This window comes from Musa acuminata, chromosome BXJ1-6 (assembly GCF_036884655.1).
Source record: "Musa acuminata AAA Group cultivar baxijiao chromosome BXJ1-6, Cavendish_Baxijiao_AAA, whole genome shotgun sequence".
Taxonomy (NCBI): domain Eukaryota; kingdom Viridiplantae; phylum Streptophyta; class Magnoliopsida; order Zingiberales; family Musaceae; genus Musa; species Musa acuminata.
The window spans coordinates 7,752,599-7,774,329 of record NC_088332.1 but is presented as its reverse complement, the minus strand read 5'-3'; the positions used below and the strand labels follow the sequence as shown (position 1 = coordinate 7,774,329).

The 21,731-nt window shown below is 38.6% G+C and overlaps 2 protein-coding genes and 1 pseudogene across 4 annotated transcripts; all 3 read left to right on the top strand.

Annotated features, from left to right (window-relative positions):
- The first annotated feature begins 464 nt into the window (after positions 1-464).
- LOC103987302 (probable serine/threonine-protein kinase PBL2) lies at positions 465-4,867 on the top strand. The gene is made up of 6 exons (XM_009405564.3): positions 465-652; positions 2,536-2,912; positions 3,002-3,137; positions 3,282-3,418; positions 3,508-3,631; positions 4,304-4,867. Exons 1-6 carry the CDS (start codon positions 592-594, stop codon positions 4,639-4,641), a joined length of 1,173 nt encoding a protein of 390 aa, XP_009403839.2. The 5' UTR covers positions 465-591; the 3' UTR covers positions 4,642-4,867.
- A 1,134-nt stretch (positions 4,868-6,001) lies between these two features.
- On the top strand, positions 6,002-9,998 carry LOC135675996 (probable protein S-acyltransferase 1). 3 transcript variants are annotated; one of them, XR_010514102.1, is made up of 7 exons: positions 6,009-6,433; positions 6,899-7,102; positions 7,199-7,507; positions 7,618-7,851; positions 8,116-8,626; positions 9,647-9,824; positions 9,937-9,998. XR_010514102.1 is itself a non-coding variant. In XM_065186719.1 (6 exons), exons 1-6 carry the CDS (start codon positions 6,389-6,391, stop codon positions 9,655-9,657), a joined length of 1,314 nt encoding a protein of 437 aa, XP_065042791.1. In that variant the 5' UTR covers positions 6,009-6,388; the 3' UTR covers positions 9,658-9,998. The 3 variants fall into 3 exon arrangements, 2 of the variants coding, with proteins under 2 accessions (XP_065042792.1, XP_065042791.1); XM_065186719.1 differs by having other exon boundaries at positions 9,647-9,998; XM_065186720.1 differs by lacking the exon at positions 7,618-7,851 and having other exon boundaries at positions 6,002-6,433; positions 7,199-7,378; positions 9,647-9,998.
- Positions 9,999-10,937: 939 nt separating this feature from the next.
- LOC103988295 (COP9 signalosome complex subunit 2-like) lies at positions 10,938-20,841 on the top strand (annotated as a pseudogene).
- Positions 20,842-21,731: the final 890 nt, after the last annotated feature.

The following is a 21,731-nucleotide window of genomic DNA, read 5'->3' as shown; positions in this document are numbered from 1 at the left end:
CTAACTCGGACACGATCTCCTTTCATATTACTGTGATAAAAGCTTGACTTCTTTGGAGGAAGAGGAGAACTCACTTGTACCGGCGATGACCGATGGAGATGCCAAACCTTCTCGCCCATGTGAACTCCCGAAGAAGAGCAGAGCAGCCCCAGCCCCGTTAAGTTCCAGCTTTTGCGGCGCTTTTCCTATCCGGCCACCGTGAATTCAAATGAGAACCACATAAAACGGTGCCACAAACCAGAAGATACGTTGGTGCGTTGATTTCACCCACCTTTGCTTCCTTCCGACGAAAGCTCCGACAAATCTGTTGACTCGATGCTTGACTTTAAACTACAACGTGTCAGCATCCTCGATTTCTTGAAGTTTTTTATGAAGTTGATGTTTCCAAGTTTCCATCCCATCACTGCGTCGACTTGGAACGGGTCAAGAGCATAGAAATTTCCGCCAATTTTGAGTCAGGGATTAGCTATACTATCTGATGATGAGATCAGACTTGACCGATCTCTGCTGACGGTGGAAGCATCTCCGACGCCTGTAATATGTGGTTGGCTATGGCCGATGGGTGATTGAGGTCTTCTTGGCTGTCCTCTAATGGGGAACTTCTGCGGGGGCTCTGCTAAGCTGGCAAACGCTTCCTCTCCTTATGCTTCAAGTGAGAAACCAACCACTCTTCCTTTCTCTACTGTGTTCGTTCTCGTTTCTCTTTGTTTGCCTGCTATTTCTTATTTTGGGGGAGAAGAACCGAGGAGATCACTCACATAAGCTTTTCGAAACGACAAGTACAAAGTGGGGGGAAACTATATGTGTTACGCATAATCTTACTGCAATGCTTCCGGGTACAGTAGTGCCTCAAGTGCCTGTTCGAAGCAGCCACCGCCTCGCCTGCTTCTTTTGGTGCAGAAATTGAATGGTAATAGTTGTCGAATTATTGTTAGGTCGAGAACAATTTGAGGTGATTAAACCCTAGATGTCATACATACCATGAGAGGCATTCCCCCCCCCCCCAAAAAGGAATCATGCCCGGAAGCAAAATTGTTTATCCTTTTCTATACTCGATTGCGTTCTTCATCGGTCGGATATCGGTTTCATTTTCTGCGTTTTTCTTGCAGTAGTTTTATTGCTCGGGAAGATGTTTGGATATATATGTTCTTTTTCTTCTTTTCAGTCTGTTCTTTTTTTTTCTGTGCAACAAGTTACTTTAGAGAAAATAATGAACTTTTTGCTCTAAAGAAGATGTGCAACCTAATATAAATCAGATAGATAAACCTCAGAATTTGATCTTATCTTGATTTTGAAGGGACAAAACTGAATGTTTGGGAGATTTTGTGTGGGGATTGCATGAAACCAGTAGGGCTTCAGCATGCCAATATGTACTTCCATAACCCAAAAATTAAAATAACCAAACGAGACTGTATTCTCAATTGTCTCTGATTCTCTCTCAAACACTTGAGAATTCCCATGGCACCATCTAATTATTTCTCCTCCACAAGTAATTTATATTAAATAAATTACCAACCAAATTATTGTTGTTCGACGCATAAACAGCACTGTGCTAGAAGTCAGCCTGCATAGCATTTACCAGTGCCATGACTTGAATGGATCTAGGATTACAGCACCATGCTAATTGCGAGATTATTCAGACAGGAAGTGTGCTATTGCAGCAAAGGCGTCGACAAGTTAATAACATATAGTGTTGTTCTGTAAGATTGAGATGTCATGTTTTTGTCTTAACTGTGGATTCATCTCCTAAGGCTTCATATTTCTGTTCTTTTAGACTTGAAGTATGGTTATATATCTGGTTTATATAACCTAGGGTTGATGTGTGCAAAAGGATTAACTAGAACAGAGATTTTTGCAATTTTAATTTCTGCATTAAGACAGTTGTGCAGCTTGATTCTGATGCTCCAATCTCAAATATGCTTGCCAACAACAATGTAATAGGGAAACCTTACTGTCTGATTATTGTCTATATCAAATAAGGTGTATATCAATCCACCTAGCCATTCCTGAAATCTGTCATTTGCCTTGATACCAAATATCAAGGTACCTAAATACTAGATCGGATATCAAGGCCCTAGCCTTATGGGATAATTGATCCATCAACTTCGTTTGACCTAAATCACCGATCAATAAGCCCAAGTTAAAGTTTATAGTGGTACACCCATTAGACCGTTATAAGTCAATCTTAATCTTACGCACTTTCGATTTGGAACTAATCGAGGTGTTACAAACAGACCGTCTAATTTGATATATTCTTGCATTGCAATAAGTGGAAAAGGGATGAACTTGGACAACAAGATTTTCTATGTTTAAGCAAGTATAGTCATGATTATCTGCTAAATATACCATGTTTGCAGTACTTAATAATGACTCTAGAAATTGTTTATAGTACTCCAGTTTTATATACAATCATGGATCTATTTGTGATCACATAGTTCCTTATGGAAACTTCTTTCATTTTAAATTTTACTTCAAATGCTCTGTACATCTTTAAAATTATTGCTAAAGGAAATATGACTCACATGTTATCTCCAGAGAATCCACTGTCCAGCATAAATAATTTTAGTTCAAACAAGTCAAAGACAACTTATGATTCATCATTCAAAAGCAAGCCATCAACTACTGCCAGTCTTCAGTCCTTCAGCTTGAGCGATTTTGAGACTGCAGCTGAAAGTTTCAACAAGGGAGATGCATCGACCACTGTCAGTCTGAAGTCCTTTAGTTTGAATGATCTCAAGACCGCTACTAAAAATTTCAGCTCCAATTCATATCTAGGCGAAGGAGGTTTTGGGTGTGTCTTCAAAGGATGGATCGATGAGCTTACCTATGCTCCCACTAGACCAGGAGTTGGCATCGTTGTTGCCATCAAGAAACTCAAACGAGAAAGCTTTCAGGGGCACAAGGAATGGCTTGTATGTAACCCCTTGCATCTGTTAGCAAGGAGTTCTTTTATGGCTTCTCATGTTTAAGGTGAACTTCACCTTCGCTGTTCTCCATGCAGGCAGAAATTACCTACTTGAGTCAGCTTCGCCATGAAAATCTAGTTAAATTGATAGGCTACTGCTCGGAGTCAAACAACAAGCTTCTTGTCTATGAGTATATGCAGAAAGGCAGCTTGGAGAACCATTTATTCAAAAGTATGTTCCTTCTTTGAAATTAGCCTCTATTAGTTTCTTTTGCTTGACTACAATGTTCACCGGGACTATGTCAAAATTCATAGTCTGGATGTTTTCCTTGAAATTTAATGATGAAATGAATGTAATTGGTTTTACTTATTGTAGGAGGGGTGCAGCCTATTCCTTGGTCAGTAAGAGTGAAGGTTGCCATCGATGTAGCTCGAGGATTGTCGTTCTTGCATGGTTTAGAGACCCAAATTATATTCCGTGATTTAAAGGCTTCAAATGTTCTCCTTGACTCGGTAGTTTGCACTTGAATCAGCATAACTGATTAAGTGAATTCTTGAATATTCTATGACATGTTGAATCTCAGCTATCAAATTATGTGCAGGATTTCAATGCTAGATTGTCAGATTTTGGCTTAGCTAGGAATGGTCCTACTGGAGACAAGAGTCATGTTTCAACCCGGGTGGTTGGAACACGTGGCTATGCTGCTCCTGAGTACATTGCTACAGGTAAGCCCTCCTCAAAGATCATAATGTGTACATTGTAGGCAATGTTAAGTGTACATTGTTGCTGAAGTAAAATATAAAGTCTCGTGATCACTGTGGCCTACTCAAAGTTCAATAATATATATATATATATATATATATATATATATATATATATATATATATATATATATATATATATATATAAAGCCAGGGTTTTGTCATATAATTTCTTTGGACAATGTCTAAGTTAGATGGTTGTACAGATTATATAGCTACAGAGGTAATTTAAGATGAAAATGTCCTATATTCGGTGTATATAAAAACAGTATAGTTTTATCTTTTTGCATACAGCCGTATGTATAAATCAGTCAATATGGTTATATGATGAAAATTAATGAAAGTCAACCTAATGATGAAGATCAATGTGAAGTCAAGCTGGGGTGCAGGGACTAAATTTCCTTAATTTGGCTAATGGCCTAATTATGAGGTTAAAATTAGAGCTGAAATTATCACCTTCTGGAACTCGGTATCACCAGATCCTGTAATTAATTGCCCTATGTGCGGTTTGACTTGCATATCCAAAGAAGTAAGAAATAATATTCTTGTTTCAATTGACATTCTATTATCATTTCGGCATATCGAAAGATTGGTGGCATATATTGTACTCAAACCTATGAGGTATTTATATGGCAGGTCACTTGAGTTTGAAGAGTGACATCTACAGCCTTGGAGTGGTGTTGTTAGAACTCTTATCAGGGAAGCGAGCACTCGATGAAGATAATGGATCCAGAGAGAAGATACTGGTGGACTGGGCGAAGCCATTCCTAAATGATAAAAGAAAGATGCTAAGGGTCATGGACACAAGACTGGAAGGACAGTACTCGAAGAAGGAAGCCCAAACAATTGCTGCTCTTGCCTTGCAGTGCCTCCATGCAGATCCCAGGATCAGACCCAACATGACACACATTCTTCCAGCATTAGAACAGCTCCGTGCACCTAAAGACACACCTCGCATGTATTCAAGAGCCTAATGCTACTCTTATTGTGATGTGTAGACTGCATGTTCTGGTGTTTCAGACGGTTTCTCGGCAACAAGGATAACTTCGAATTTAAGAACCATGGTCAGATACAAGAATTGCATTGTTCGATAGCTTGGTTATCCGAGTCATTTGTGTTTTTCAGTTACCAGTTGTTGTTGTACATCAAAGCCGATAAATAGTATGTAAATTTGTCAGCTAATTTTTGTTCATTATGTTATCATGTGAAGTAAATCGTGCTTAAATAATTAAGGAGAGATAGTAGTCACTTGTGCCAAAAGAGTTGCAGGTTTGCTTACTCTTTTCTATTTAGATTCAGATTAAAGCCATAGATGAACGGTGCAACCAACCACTGAGCTAATAATGCCAGGTGATGGTTGCTCACTGGAGATCATGTTGACTTTGTAATCTCACAAGAACCCACTTTTTGGGGGATAATTAAGCAGAGCTTTATTGTGACAAGCCAACTGCACAATCCGTCCTGGCAAAAATATACACTGTACAGGTTAAACAAACACAAAAAAGGAAAAACTTACACAGCTGAACAGCTAGCAACATTCCACCGATCAAAACTGAAGCCAGCAGGAAACAGAGCATAATATTAAGAGATCCGTCCATGAACACGAAAGACTCCTATAACTCCTACAGTTAGCTCTATGCCGGTACATATTACGTCAAATTGACTTGTGATCACTTCCTTAACTCTGCTATTCGAACCATCCTGCATGTACGTCTGATCCAACTGCAGCTAACAGCCCTTGCAAAAACATCAAGAGCCGGTCTTCCTCATGGCGGACAACTTAGTCAACCACGTACTCTACAAGCCACAGTCGTGAACGCCATAATCAAGTTGACAGAATTCAGCATTTCCACAGCTGCAAACGTGCAAGAATGTTTTCTCAGACTACTTATGCAAGTTACTCACGTCCCTGACCTTGTCGAAGGATGGAACTCTGACCGAAGCAAAACCATGTACTCTCATGGCACTCTTTTCCTGCATCAAATGCATGCGTAACCTGTCATTTGTGCCAACTACACCATGGTCAGGGATAGCTGGCTTCACGTTATCCCGAAAGCTCATCAATCGAGCTTCTTCTCTTGTGAATAGAATTCATAAATTGTTGTCAAACCCTTGCATAATCCTTCCAAGTATAATATGATCGAATACTGAAAAGAACATGGACACCACTTCCCGGTCACCGTGAACTCTGAAAGAGTGGTGTACGATGACTGTCCATACGACTCATACCTACTTCTCCCAAAATAATCTCTCGTATCAGTAGTCCTAAGACACTTGGATCCGATCCCGCCGCCTCCACCAGGAACTTCCAGAACAGTAAAATCCAACAACAGGATTCAGGTTCGCAAATGCAGAGGCAAACACGTGTGTCTCGCACGTGCACCTTGTGATGGGCGCTTGTCGTCTGGAGTGCACGTGTCACGTAGCTCTCTACCTATTTATCAGCCACGGATGTCGGATGCTGGTGTCGTTGGCTAATCTCCCGCGAAAAGCCCGCAGCCTAATTGAGAAGATCGTATATTGGCCAAGCGAAAACTCAGAGATCTTCTCCTAATTAGAGAAGGTCTGGATCCAATCCCAAGCATCCGGGGACCAGAGAGACGAGAGGAAAAAGGAGCAGCAGTTTATCGATTCTTTCTCTGATCTCAGTTTCTGACGAGCTTTGGATTTTATCAGTGATTGCAAAGGTCTACTAGCCTTTTGCTGGTTGCTGACACCGCAATGCCCCGACTCAGGAGGCTCTATCAAGTTTGGAAGGGAAACAATGTAAGGGCTCTCAGCCATTCCCCCCTTAATCGTGCAATCTATGTTTGTTTGCTTTTTGTGATTTTTAGGGAGGAATTTGTTCGCTTTACAACAAATCTATATTGTTTTTAGTTGAGTATTTGACATATAAAGGATGACCGGAATTTGCGGATGAGTTTTGCCTCCAAATTCATTTAGGGCATGGAAGAAATGATGCACGGATCCTTTTTCTTTTCTTAGTCCTATGCAATTCCTACTTTATCCGTAACCTTTGATGAGTACATTGATTGGATAGGTTACAAAGTTTTCTTTTTTATACTGTTATTTGTCATTAATTTGTGAATTTTGCATATATATAGTTGGTAGTGTTACTCTACAGTGACCTTGTTGCATTGAAGTTATCATATTGCTACTGGTTATGCTGCTGGTGTTTGGATTAACACTTAATTCGTCGATGAGCACGCATGTATCTTTGTCTGTTCTCAGAGGTTCTGGTGTGGTGGGAGGCTAATATTTGGTCCGGATGGTGCTTCACTATCTCTATCAATGCTTCTCATTGCTGGTCCATCGATTGCGTTTTGTTCTCAAGTGCTTGCCAAAATTCTTAACCATGAGATGACCGACGACGATAACCAAAATCGAATACTTGGATCTCCAGTGCTGATCGTGACGGCACTTCTCACTGTAGCAGTAAGTGATATATCAAGAGAAATCAGCATGTTAATTTCCATCAAAGCCCACTGTTAATTTCCAAGTGACATCCTTATTATGATGATGATGATGCAGGATTTGGCTTTTCTGTTGTTGACTTCTAGTAGAGATCCAGGCATAGTGCCAAGAAATGCTCGACCCCCGGATTCTGATGAAGCATTTGATGTCACCACTCCTTCCATGGAGTGGGTGAGTGCAGCAACTCCACACTTACAGCTGCCCCGTACAAAGGATGTTAATGTTGATGGATTTACCGTAAGAGTCAAGTTCTGTGATACATGCTTGCTTTATCGCCCACCCCGGGCTTCCCATTGCTCGATCTGCAATAATTGTGTTCAGAAGTTCGATCACCACTGTCCATGGGTTGATCAGTGCATCGGAGTAGTAAGCAACCTACAAAATTCATGCTTGATTCTCCCTTCTGAACAAAGTGCAGAACTTTTGTTATCACTATTTTTTGTTTGTAATTTGACCAACTCCTATTGATGCTGCAGCGCAACTATCGGTTCTTCTTCTTGTTTATATCATCATCAACCTTTCTTTGCATATATGTCTTCACCTTCTCATGGTTAAACATTCTTATAGAAGGAAAACGATACCACAATTCTGTCTGGAAGTCCATGAGAAGCGAGGTCTTATCACTTGTTCTCATTGTGTACACTTTCATAGCCATTTGGTTTGTCGGTGGACTGACAGCATTCCATGTCTACTTAATCAGCACAAATCAGGTAGCATTATGTAATATTTGGCGGTCATCATTACTTGTTGGATCCATCATGTTGTGTGTAAATAGATCTGCGTTCACGAATGATTAATCCATCAGCAATCACTGGCATTTCATTGGCTTCTTAAGAATTTAAATTCTGGTCAAATATATGATTCTGTTCGTCTTGTTGTCTGATTAGCTATAACTTCAGCATCACTATATACGGATTGCATGTTTTCCAGTTCTTTAACTTTTAGTTTGATTTTACTTGTTTATGCTTCCACAGACGACATACGAGAACTTCCGGTACTGTTATGATAAGAAGGAGAATCCATATAACAAGGGCTTATTGAAAAATTTTAAAGATGTTTTCTTCTCAAAGATTCCTCCTTCATTGAATGATTTCCGGTCATGGGTGCTTGAAGATTCACCGGAAGCTAGTTCTATTTCTTGGAATAGCGGGATAAATATCGTTGGCTCAAAGGAGAAAATTGACTTGGAAATGGGCAATATGACCGAGTTAAGCAGCAATATGCAGATTACGAATACAATGCAGGACTTGGATTGCACTGCCATTGATGATAATGTTCAGGAAAAAGGAAGGCATGAAGATGTTGCCTCTTATCCATTTGCTTTTCCTGTTGTTCAAGAACCTACAGAACAAGCATCCACATGCAACAACCAAACCTGCATAAGAGCAGATGGAATGATTATGGATGAAATGTCTGATGAGGAGAGCTGCTTAAACGACATTTCAACTCATGTCGATGATGATGGTCATCTCCTAGAGACGCAAGGTAAGATTTCTTTCCTATAGCAGAATAACGTCACGACCATCAACTCCTTTATGATAATGGCATACCCATCTGCAATATCATCCTTTGACTATTGATATCTTTAATTTTGATTTGGTGTCTGCTATGAACCAGAACCTAAAATCAAATAGAGGGTAGGCACAGGCAACTTCTTTCCTTAAGTACAAGTTCAATTGTGGATTGAAAACATAGCGAAACATAGCGATGAGCTTCGTGTCCTCTCTTCTTTACCATTTAGAAGCTGGTGTTATCATCATAAAGAATACCAGTTTGAAACTGGACACGAAGCTCTTGCAAGGCTTAAGACAAGCAAGGCTTTTAAAACTTATATTGGTTGTCACCAGTGTTTATATTGTTAGTCTTCTGTATGATTAAGAAATAGCTGATTAAAGAAGACTATTAATCTACTCAATGCCCGTGTATAACCAACAATCAGGAGCTTTATCAGATTCAAATAGTCATCTTCTAAGTTGCATGCCATTTAACTGATTTATTCAGACGGTGCTATACAAGCTCTTTATAAATCACTGAAATGAAATTTTAGCTTCTTTCCCCTTCTTCTGTTCAATGGTATACAAGAGATGTTCTATCAATGTTCTATGATTGAAACGGCTGGAATGCATATATATATATATATATATATATATATATAGGAAAAAAATGATAACAGTCAAATTCATGAAAGTATCATATGGTGAAAGATTTTGTCAGAGAAGATTTATGACTAAAATAGCTTCTTCCTGATGAAAAATAAGATACAAGGATAAGAGAAAAAAGAACAAGTATTCATGTTTAGGAGGAGAGAGAACTCCGCAGCTGGTGCAACATTAGCCATGGATAAATGTTTAGTCTTCTCTGTTTGTCATGCCTTCACCTCTTGCAAACTAATATAAAAATAGCAGACTGGCACTTCTGTGCTTCATTCTCTCCAATTCATCTGTTTTTGTTGAGAGGCTACTTTCTGCGAAATGATATTTGTATCATTGCACATGATTTTTGCAGGTGTTACTTGACAAATCTTTCAATACACTAGGAATGAGCATCGTACATGAAACAGAGTTGCTTGCCGCGCCTTTCTCCAAGGAGAAATGTTCATCAGCCTGCCACATTTTTGCCATGGTTGATCACCTTGCAGCTGTTGTTACATGTTGCAATAAAGAAAGCAGAAACAATCAATCAGGTTGCACCATACTAGTGATCCATGGAACTATTAGGGTAGTTCTGGAGGAATTTTGTTTGTATTTTTCTTCTAATACTTATTTTTTTCTTTTTTGGTTCATTTTCATGTACAGCTTGTGCATAAGTTGGGACTTTTGTTCTTTGTGCAAGAGCATTACTTACTAGATTTGCATAACCTTGTTGTTATATTTTGCTGGAAGAGAGGCTGAACAATGATAAGAGATGGGTGCAGATTCAAGAACTACTTATCAGATTTGCATAACCTTTTCGTTATATTTTGCTGGAAGAGAGGCTGAACAATGATAAGAGATCGATGCTGCTTCAAGAACTTCCTCAGGAAGTCTCAGCTGCAACAAGGAGAATCGAAGAGGCTGAACAGTGATAAGAGATTCATGAAGCTTCAGGAATTTCCTCAAAAAGTTGAGCTGCAACAAGGACAAGAAAACATTCTCTTTCTCTATGTTGGTGGTTGGCTGTTGAGTTCGTAGGTGCCTCAGGAAAAACACATACAGACTTCTGAATCAAGTTACAGAAGGGCTCAACTCCTGCATCAGAGTCAAACTTGACCTACATCCATATACGATCCAAACAAAGCTTCCCGCAGTGACACCATTCAGCATCAGAGCTCAATATAGATCGAGTCATTGTCTTCCCATTCAGCAGTGACACTTGAAGGCTTTTTAGATATCAATTAAAATCTTATATGCATCTCACTCTATTTTAGCCTAATTAATATTTATGGAGTGTTTTTTTTCTCTAGTTATGTTACATCGGACACTTGTATTCGGTTCTCTGTGTCGAGTGTAATATGGCTGGCTGGTGATAGAAGATGGTATATATAGTAAATAGATTGGTAAATCCACTCGAAACCCTTTTGATTCGATTAGGAGATCAGATGTGTCAAAACAATCGGCCGACACCAATCGATTTGGTCGATTTTTAAATGAAATTGAAGGATAATAAATAAGAGATGTTTTTTCTCACTCAGCACGTGTTTGTGCTTGAAATGACACGTGTTCCTCAACTCACAGATAAAAGAGGAATTATTTATTATTTATATTTTTGTAAAATACGTCCGGCCCAATGGCCATAGGAGGTTTGGGCGTGGTTTCGCCCCAGTTAAGGTTTTAGGGCCCGACCTCCCGTAACGGGGGCGATCAATTTGGTCGAACTCGATGGCTCGGCTTTCTCTCTTTCGCGCTCTCCTCCCTCTCTTGTGGTTCTTCTCTGAAACCCTTCCGTATAAAGCTCCAGATACTTTTACCAGACCAAACTTTAGTTGCAAACCATGGGTTCCGGTAAGCGATCTTGCGGTTTCTTTCTATTTCCTTTTGATGTTTTTGGGATTTGTCATCGTTGTAGATCTTTATTGGCAGCTGCGTCTCAGGGTTGTCTTCGTTTCCGGATTGGATTTAGACCTCCTATTTCATGAATGGTTGTCAAAGAATGAGTGTGTTATACTGACTTTGTTGTTGTTTTTGTTTTGGTTTTTTTTTTTTTTTTGCATATTGTCCTGAAAATGTTGTCTTTTTTGGTCCGTTAGATGCTGATATCGAGGACTACGGGTTCGAGTACTCCGACGAGGAGCCTGAGGAGCAGGATGTTGACATCGAGAACCAATACTACAACTCTAAAGGTGATCACCCTATAGCGTCTCTTTGTCCTTCCTTTGTTTTCCTTTTCTCTCTCCACCAAAGAGTGTAATTTACCAAGGCTAACTCAATCCTTTCATAATTTATCCATTAAAATCGTGGCTGAAGGACGTACTGCCAAAGGTATCTGTATCTCCATCATTGTTGGTAGCCAAATTTTGTTGGCCTCACTTAGCAATCATCTTGTGCAAGTCCGTAACTGCTTGGCTAATCATCCTTATAAGCAGGTGGGTAAATCTTATATATTCCTATTCTGTTTGCAGCCCAATTATAAATGAGCTTGAATTAATGTGAAATCTGCAAAAAATGATCCCCATGGCATTGGAAGCCATATCTGACTTGTGAGGCCAGAAAAAGCAGGGCAATCTCTCCAGCTAACACTTTTACTACTTGAACTAAATATTATAAGTTAGCCCAAATGCCAAACCCAAATCTGGATCACACTTGATTCCATACAGTGTGCAATTGCAGTAACAAATCAGGCCTAAATGACCCATAATTTGCATTTACACTCTGCAGTCCACTAAGATTGAATATAGCTCTCCATAATTTTCATAAGCTTACACAAAGTGCACTGCAGACTGTATCATATATCAAGCACCGAAAGACGCTCTACAAGGAACACAGCTCTCTGTTGTATGACCATCCTAGGTTTTTCCCTGTTGAGTTTTAGTATGCGATAAAGGCAACATGTATTAGCTTAGATGACTCTTTTGTCAGCTTATTCTATATGATGGTTGGTGCAATAAGTTCTTTTATGTGATAAAACATTTAATTGTCATTTCTGCCATTAACTGTTGGAGATCCTGGATTATATTTCTTTATGGTAACTGATTGTGCATGTTAAAGTAATATCATTTTCAATGTCAAATTGTGTTTGTATTAATTTTGATATTGTCTTGAGATGATGTGCATTTCTGTAATATGCTGAAATGGTGGACATCTCAGATAATCATCTTGCTAACTATGATATGCATCTTTCTTGGACTGAACATTTCAATCTATGGTTTGTCTTACAGGTTTAGTGGAAACTGATCCTGAGGAAGCACTTGCTGGTTTTGCTGAAGTAGTGTGCATGGAACCTGAGAAAGCTGAGTGGTAACCATCTGATATTGTTACATAACTTCCCTATTACACACACACACACACACATATGTATATATATATATATGTGTGTGTGTGTGTGTGTGTGTGTGTACATATATAATGTGTATATGTACACACACACACACACACACACACAATATATATATATATATATATATATATATATATATATATATATATATATATATATATATATATATATATATATATATATATATATATATATATATATACATATATACATATATACATAGTATACACTATGTATACACACACACACACACTATATATATATATATATATATATATATATATATATATATATATATACATATATACATATATACATAGTATACACTATGTATACACACACACACACACACACACATATATATATATATATATATATATATGACACATTTATCATTGTCGTTGGTTTGTTCCATGGGACAGCAACCACTTACCAGGAGATTGTTGTGCTTTGTTTGATAAGATGCATGATATATGTAGAATACATGAGGTACATGACGCTATACAGTAACTTGTAGCTCGGTGTTACATTTCTTTTTAATGTGGTAGATGGTTGGATACACAGATGTTTTGGTTGGCAAATGGCTCAAGGTCACATTTTGTTTTAATATACAAACAAAAGTCTAATCATTAGTGGCTACAAGAAACATGTTTATCTTGAACATAAGGCAGTGTTTTCAAAAGGCGCTTGGGCAAGACTAGGCAAGACCCGAGCGCCTCGCGAAACCTTGGGGCGAGGTGTTTCAATGAATTGCCGCTTGGGCACTCACTTGAGCCCATGTGTCAGGTGCCTCGAGGGGGCACCCCAAGCCAAATCTGATCGGCCACGAGCTTGGGTTTGATTAGACAAGTTGGTTCAACTGAACCAACTAATGTACCCTAACACACCCTGTCCTCCAGGGAAAGAAACCAGAAGCGAAAGTGAAACCATATGTCCATCTCCTTCGTACGCGCCGTCCATTGCTAGAAAAAGTGCTCTATTCGCTGTCATCGGCAACCTCGTTCGCCTCCTTCATATGCTCCGTCTGTCGTTGCATTTTTGTCCATTGTTCTCTCCTTCCTCCACAGTCGCCAGTTATTTCTCTTCTCAGTCCACTCTTTCTCATTTCGATTAACTTGCATCATATTGAAACCACTGTTTAGCATAGGTCTCTATCAGTAGCAACTTGTTTAGCATATTTCTGTTTAGCCACAAATATCACATTGATATGAAATCACTGTATAGAACACTACTTAAAACATAACAGTGGTTAAAAAACATTGCTCAGCAGTTAGCACCCACCTCAAATTTCATCCCTTTTTAAAATACTGCTTAGATATATATTTATCAATCGTAATATATATTTTAAAATTTTTAATATTTGGGAGCTTAGGCGCTTGCCTAGCACCTCGGGTGTTTTGGGACTTTGATGCCTTTTGGCATTTAACACTTTTACAAACACTGGCATAAGGATATCTGTAACCTAGGAATGTGAGTAAGGCTAAAATGTCTTTAGTGGGTTACAAGACATTTATCTCATGTCTTTCTGCCAATTATTTATAGATACGTGACTCAGGAAAAAAGCTTTGTGTTTATGTGGATTAGAAAATCATTCGCGCAAATTAATCTTGTCAATTAATGGTTGTATGGCATGCACATGCAGGATGGAGATACTTGTGGAACTTGACATCTTCCCACTTTTGCATATACCTAATGCTTAAGAGTAATTGACATGAACTCCCAGATGTTATTTGAGTTGCATGTGTGATGTGTTTTAAATTAATGGCCAAATCACGTAGACCGGTTTCTCAACTGAAATGTCAGTTTTTTTTATCAGTTGTTGGGTTTAAAAGCTTTTATTTAGGTAGAATGCTTCTTTTTTATAATCCTTGTTTTGGCAAAATAGTTTTGTGTTATATATATAAACGAGGCGATGTCGCCGAGTTATATTATATATATATATATATATATATATATATATATATATATACCGAACGGTATACCGCTCGGTATATAGTTTCGTACCGTACTGAGCAAATGTCGAAACTCTGGTACGATACGAAATTGCAGACCTTGCTTTTAAAGAAGTTATTAAGTGATATGATATGTGATGGTGTATATATGTATGTAATTAAAATATTATCAGTGACCATATTTGATACTGTTAAACGATATCATAACAAAAATAATTGCAATTATCCAATTCCATATTGATGCTTATCTGGGTTGCTTTTGTGGCCTGCATAACTATATATAGTTGATTCATATGTAGTATGCAGGGCTATATAAGCGGAAGCATCCATTTAACAAAAATAATGGATAATCTTCCATCAAATTTATTTAAGTAGGATACAGCTTATCTGGAAAGACTAGTTATGCAGAGGTAAATTCTATGTTGAGGATTCTTTTCGGAAGAGCAGATGGAGGATTGCTTTCTATTCTTCGGAAGATGATCCGATTATCATTCATTAATTTCATGAAGATCCAGTAAAGATTGCCATATTGGTTCATGGATTAGTTCCGGTCTTCGCACTGGTGCTAAGATTTCTCTGTTAGTGCTTCTACGTAAGGATTTCGTTGAGGTTGCTATCATTATTTCTGTTATTTATTTGATTTTGGTTTTTTAACTTCAACTCAAGTTCTTGAAATGTGTTTACTTTGTTAAATATATGGTGTATGACAGCAACTGTATCAGAAGGCTCTTACCATAAAGTCTGCAATACCCCATCCAAGAATCATGGGAATAATTCATGAATGTGGCAGGAAAATGCACATGGCTGAGAGACAATGGGCAGAAGCTGCCACTGATTTCTTTGAAGAGATGAAGCTGGAAATCAGCGTTGCATCCAATGTCTTAAGTATATAAATATCTAACATATTATTTTGGTGAATTGTGTATCTGGAGGCATAATTATTACAGTCCAGCTCTCATTTCTCTATAATATGTTGGATCACACATCAGATATTTGGTTCTTGCCAACATGTTGATGGAATCTGAAGTGAATCCATTTGATGGGCAAGAGGCAAAGCCGTAAGTTTCTTGAGGTTCACACTCATCAATGTTATTCTCTGAGACTTGGTCCCTGTAAAGATTTGCTTGAAAGTTGAAACCTTATGCAGATACAAGAATGATCCTGAGGTCTTGGCAATGGCAAATCTGATAGCAGCATATCAGCGAAATGAGATTTTGGAGTTTGAGAAAATCTTGAAGGTAACAAGTATGTGCTATGTTGTTAACCATTTGACTTGGAAACATGATAATTTACATGCATTCTGAGCTAGGCCGAAGATGCTTTTTGCAGAGTAACAGACGAACAATCATGGATGATCCCTTCATCCGAAACTATATTGAGGATCTTTTGAAGAATATTAGAACCCAAGTTCTCCTCAAGCTCATAAAGCCCTACACTCAATCAGGATTCCATTCATCTCAAAGGTGATTGTTTTTCTTTCTTATCATGTTCGCACAAGTAGCTTACAAACTTCTTACTAGCAATTTTGAACAAATGTAAAATGTGCATGGGATATTGAACTGACAGTGATTTAAAAAGCGTTAGGCGCCAAAAGACGCCAAGGTCCAAAAACGCCCGAGGCGCTAGGCGCTCGCCCGAGCGAAGCGAGACGCTAAAATATAAAAATATATAATATAATTAATAAATATAATTATTTAAAATTTTAAATAAAAATATGTTATTAAATTAAGAAAATCTAAGATACAAAATCACAATGTCACATTAACAAAAAGTTTCAAAATTCAAAACAATAAAATTTTACATCAAAGTCATTCATCATAATCAATACTATCGTCATTTTCACACAAATCATCTTCATTGAATTCGTCTTCTTCCTTTTGTCCTTCGATTCCTTCCTCTTCATCAAGATATGTTTCATTCTCTATGTCTTCAACAATAGCAAGAGCCGAGCTTGATGCTTTTGCACTCATTTTTCTCTTTGACATCTGTCTTGTATATGTTTGTAATTCTCTAGCACCTGAAGCTCTTGCCACATCTCCCCATATCAATCTATCATCTTCAAATACAAGCTCATCTTCAGCATCTTGCAAGTTAGCACCCATTTCTCCTACCTACCACTCATTTGAATCATCAATATCTTGCAATGAGATTGAATCAAATCTATTTTGCAAATCATGACGAGTCTTCAAAGCTTGATTATACTTTATGTAAACAAGATCGTGCAATCGTTGATGTTCTAATCGATTTCTTCTCTTCGAGTGAATCTGTCATGTCATATAATTTAAAAATATATTAATATATATATCTAAATAAAATAATTAATTAAAACAAAAATATTTAGTAATCCTTACATGCTCAAAGACACTCCAGTTTCGCTCACAACCCGAAGCACTACATGTCAAACTAAGTACTTTGATAGCAAATTGCTGTAAGTTCGGGGTGGAATTTCCAAATAGACTCCACCATTCAGCTACAAAATTTATATTATTATTAGCAATAACATAGTCATAATATATATGAAATTAATTATATCAAATTATTAATACCTGGAGACGTAGTTGTCTTGGATCGAACAGCAATTGGAATTCCAAAATGACCTTCGACATTTTTATATAAAGATAATTCATGAATAATCTTATCTTGAACCTCAAGGCTGGGAACTAATCTTGTAACGCACTGATATAACCCACCTAAAACTTCTGCATCAAATCCAACAGATTTAATCTTATAAAAGAATTCAGGGTTCAAATAATATCCTGCTGCATGTAAGGGACGATGAAGTTGACAATTCCATCTTTCGTCAATGATTGTAAAAATTCTCATATTTTTCTTCATTTTCATTAAAAGATCTTTTAATCGTCTCATTTTCTCTATCCATAGCCTTATAAATATATTCCATTGTAGGTTTATTTTCATTATCCACCAACCGAAGGACTCGAACAAGAGGGCTCATTACCTTTAATATATAAACTACATGATTCCAAAAGGATGACATTAAGATGATATCAATAGCCCTCTTGCCTTTTGCTTCTTTTGCCCATTTGCTTGTCACCCATTTCTCAGAGGTAAACATATTTCTCATAGTATGTTTTTGACGATGCACGCTCTGTAATGTCAAGAATGAAGTAGCAAATCGGGTGACACCATGTCTCACTAATTCTTTATTCCCTGTAAATTCTCTCATCATTTTCAAAGCCCCAATGTGATTATAAAGAAATCCAACAACAAAAATTGCCCTTTCTAAGGCTTTCTTGATTTCTAAGATCTTTCCAATATCCTCCAACATTAAATTAATATAATGTGCTGCACATGGAGTCCAATACAAGTGTTGTCTTTTTGATCCAAGCAATTTACTTGAGACAAAGGATAACAAAAATGATAAGACTTAAGAGTTTAACACACTTAATTAAAGATAAAATAATTAACAAAATCAAAAGATGACTATTACCAGCTAAAACCATGGTCTGTAGTACCGACCCGTATCGCCCGGTACGGGTGGTACGTACCGGTCTGACAGATTGTCGGTACGTGGACCGCCTGTTACCGGTCCGAGTGCTACAGTACTCGGCACACCTGGGTGTACCGCTCGGTATACCGTATCGTACCGGTACCGAGCCCAAGTCAAAACACCGGTACGGTACGGTATTGCGAACCTTGGCTAAAACATAGTTGCTTCCATTGTCGGTTATGATTTGAACGATATTTTGTTCTTCAATTTCTTCCACGAAGTTGTCAAGTAAACCATATATCTTGTCTCCAGATTTTACAAAAGATGAAGCATCTATTGACTTCACAAACATAGTCCCTAAAGAACAATTAATCATAAAATTAATTATACTCCTGCGCCTCCTGTCAGTCCAAACATCTGACATAATAGAGCAGCCATGTGTTGCCCATGATTCCTTATGACCTTTTAGTAAGTCATTTGTATAATTCAACTCTTTTTGCAGCAATGAAACTCGCATCTCATAATAACTTGGAGGTTTTAATCCTGCATCATATCTTCCAATAGTTTCAATCATATCCTTAAAACTGTCTAAACGAGTTGTACTAAGGGGAAGACCAACCCGATAGAAGAAGCGAGCAATGTGCTGAATTGTTCTTCCTCTTATTTCTTTATCACAAGCATCACTTATATTTGTTTGTCTAAATTTTGAGCCTCCTGCTTGCCCTTGTTGTTTCTGGGATTCTTGAAACATATATAGATCCATCGGTCCTTTTTTACCTTTCTTAGTACTCATAACTTCTTTTTCTTTTTTGTCGTATACTCTTTTTTCACTTGGGTTAATACTCATTAGAATAATCTTCTTCATCCTTGAGATGTTCAACATTGTCTTCTGGTAAATTCCTTTTGTGTCTTCTTTTCATTCATATAACTCAGTAACTCTTCTTTTACCTCAGGCGGACATTTTTTGCAAGTTGCTGCATTCTTGAAATTTCCTACTAGATGTTTTGCATGAAAAATACCACCTCTGGTAGTCTTATCGCATAATATGCAAGTCACTGCATTAGGATCTTTCGGATCCTTCAAATAATTATACTTCCGTGCAGGATCTTTTTTTTATACCATTGGAGACTCTATTGAGTTGCTCTCTACACTTGCCATTTATGTTGAAACCTAGCAATAATTTCAAATAAATAAAAATTAACAACATTAAAATCAAAATAATATATTATTAATCTATTAACAGTATTGAAAATTAATCATTTCAAATAAACTTAATATTAACAGTATACTGTATACTGAGCCTGCTGACTGAGTAACGAGGAAGCAGCGGCGAGCGACGAGCAACGGCAGCAGCAGCGGGAGCGACGAGTAGCGGGAGGCGCGAGCGGCGATAGCGACAGGCGCGAGCAGCGGGAGGCGCGAGCGGCGACAGAGGCAGCGTTTGCGAGCAGCGACAGCGGCGAGCAGCGGGAGGCGCAAGCGGCGACAGAGGCAGCGTTTACGAGCAACGACAGCGGCGACAGGAGCGATGAGCAGCGGGAGGCGCGAGCGGCGACAGAGGCATCGTTTGCGAGCAGCGACAACGGCGAGCGGCGACAACGGCAGCATTTGCGAGCTGCAACAGCGGCGAGCAGCGAGATCGGGATCGGGATCGGGAGTGGCAGCGACAGCGGGTTAGGGTTGGGTAAGGGTTATATCGGTTTAGTTGGTTCGATTGAACCAACTAACCAATCGAACCAGGACCGAACCAGACCTAAAATCCTGGTTCGGTCGCCTTGGTTTACCCAGGCGCTCGCCCGAAGCGCCCAGTGCCTGGGCTCGGGCGAGCGCCCAGGCGGTGCCTGTTTGAAGCGCGCCGCCTGGGAGATTAGCGAGGCGCTCGGGCCTCACCTCGCCTCGCCCGAGCGCCTAGGCGAGCACCCGAGCGTCTTTTTCAATCACTATTTGAACATACATAAATTCATTCATCATAGACTTGTGAAAGACATTTTTGTTAAGACAATTGAATTTCTGTTTACCGCACTTAAAAAAAGGCTTCGTCTCAGAACGCTACTGCATCTGCAGAATTTTGCTTAATCCTAGATCTGATGTTACTGCTTCAAACATTAGATTATAAAGTACTGCACAAATCATCTGTTTTGGGTTTCAAAGAGCAATTTTTGTGTTCTTTTGCCTCCGATTACTGTCAAGTTTGTTTTTCTGGCAGTTGTGGTTGCTGCTTTACTAAGTTTTAATTGGGTATGGGGCCCTTGTAAAGTACTTACCTGTCTCCGCTGGGGTTAAATTTGGCTCCATCTTTTTAGGAACTCAATGTGCCAGAGAAAGATGTAGAGCAGCTCTTGGTCTCCTTGATTCTGGACAACTGTATCCAAGGTCACATTGATCAAGTCAACAGACTATTAGAGCGGAGTGACAGGTCATTCAATTTCCTCTGTAATCTAGCTTCCATTTATATGTTTTTCGTTTATGATATGAAATTAATAAATTTCTCTTGTACAGGTCAAAGGGACTGAAGAAATATACTGCCATAGACAAGTGGAATACTCAGCTTAGATTACTGTACCAAACAATTTCCAATAGAGTAAGTTAGAGGCTGTAGAGGGTACATTCTTCTAGAGAGACATTTGCTGTTGCTGGATATCCTTTTACATGTGAAAGAGTATGCTCGACTTATGTACGTATGGAGTTGGTGAAGATTATCATTTTCTTCAGAAGAGCTTTTAGGGCTATATGTTCATTCGTAGTGTAGATAACTGGTGCAAAGAATGTGGTTTTTTTGGCCACACTAGGAGAGGAATCTATATATTCTGGTGGGTTGTTCTTTCTCATGGGCATGCTATTTAAAATTATCAGCTGCTTGTCTTTTGAATGTCACAAAATGTTCTGCAAGACTTCTATCTTTGTTAGGTGGCAGCTGAACTGTCCAGGGGATCTGTGTTCAAACTGTCGTTAGATGGATTAGGAGGTTCTTAAAATATCTTTTACTTATTTTATTTTGTGGAGATCCCTTTTTTCATTGGATTTATTTATTTTTTTCTCTCAGATATCAATGTTTACAGCGAGGTTAAAGGGTTGGAACTTTTTCTTTGTGTTATATTCGTGTCGAAGATTGGTTGAAACTGACTGGTTTACTGTTTCCTTGTCGCGCAGCAGTTGAATTTTCCAAGGAAATCATTCGCGGAACGTCTTGATGTGGAAGCCTTTAGTTTGTGCAGTAAAACAATAGCTGGACTATTGGTACAGTTATTGTTCTTTCTTTCTCCGTCCATTGCAAGCATAGGTATCTTCTAACCAATATTTTCTCCACCTCATCGGAAAGAAACTTCACTCTTATTACTTTGGATTACTTCGGAGGATATCCATCCCAGTAAGCATGCGAGCAATTCGACTTCTCCAGTCACGGAGAGAGGATTGATTTCTGAGCTATAGAAGGAAGATGAGGACCAATACGTACCGTCAAGTGGTAGCAGTAGTAGTGGTGATGTTGGGTAGCCAAAGCAGCAACTCCGGTGGCAAAATGATGAGAGATGCCATGAGAACCACGAGAGGGAACAAACAGATACCATGCGATCGCACAGATTGTCATGAACAAAAATTGGATAAAAACAAGCACCACCTGACAGACGCACACTTCCTTCCAGTACATAGCGCGTGAAAAAAGGAAAAGCGCACGATTAATGGAACCAAAAGGGCCACCTTTTAACTCACATGCCTACCG

What these genes read in the sequence shown, in the direction of transcription:
- LOC135675996 (XM_065186719.1), top strand. Translation starts at nt 6,389, where the DNA reads ATGCCCCGACTCAGGAGGCTCTATCAAGTTTGGAAGGGAAACAAT. An exon ending in AAGTTTGGAAGGGAAACAAT is followed by an intron (nt 6,434 to 6,898) that starts GTAAGGGCTCTC and finishes GTCTGTTCTCAG; the next exon opens with AGGTTCTGGTGTGGTGGGAG. An exon ending in ACTTAATCAGCACAAATCAG is followed by an intron (nt 7,852 to 8,115) that starts GTAGCATTATGT and finishes ATGCTTCCACAG; the next exon opens with ACGACATACGAGAACTTCCG.
- LOC103987302 (XM_009405564.3), top strand. Translation starts at nt 592, where the DNA reads ATGGGGAACTTCTGCGGGGGCTCTGCTAAGCTGGCAAACGCTTCCTCT. An exon ending in AGGGGCACAAGGAATGGCTT is followed by an intron (nt 2,913 to 3,001) that starts GTATGTAACCCC and finishes TTCTCCATGCAG; the next exon opens with GCAGAAATTACCTACTTGAG. An exon ending in GGAGAACCATTTATTCAAAA is followed by an intron (nt 3,138 to 3,281) that starts GTATGTTCCTTC and finishes TACTTATTGTAG; the next exon opens with GAGGGGTGCAGCCTATTCCT.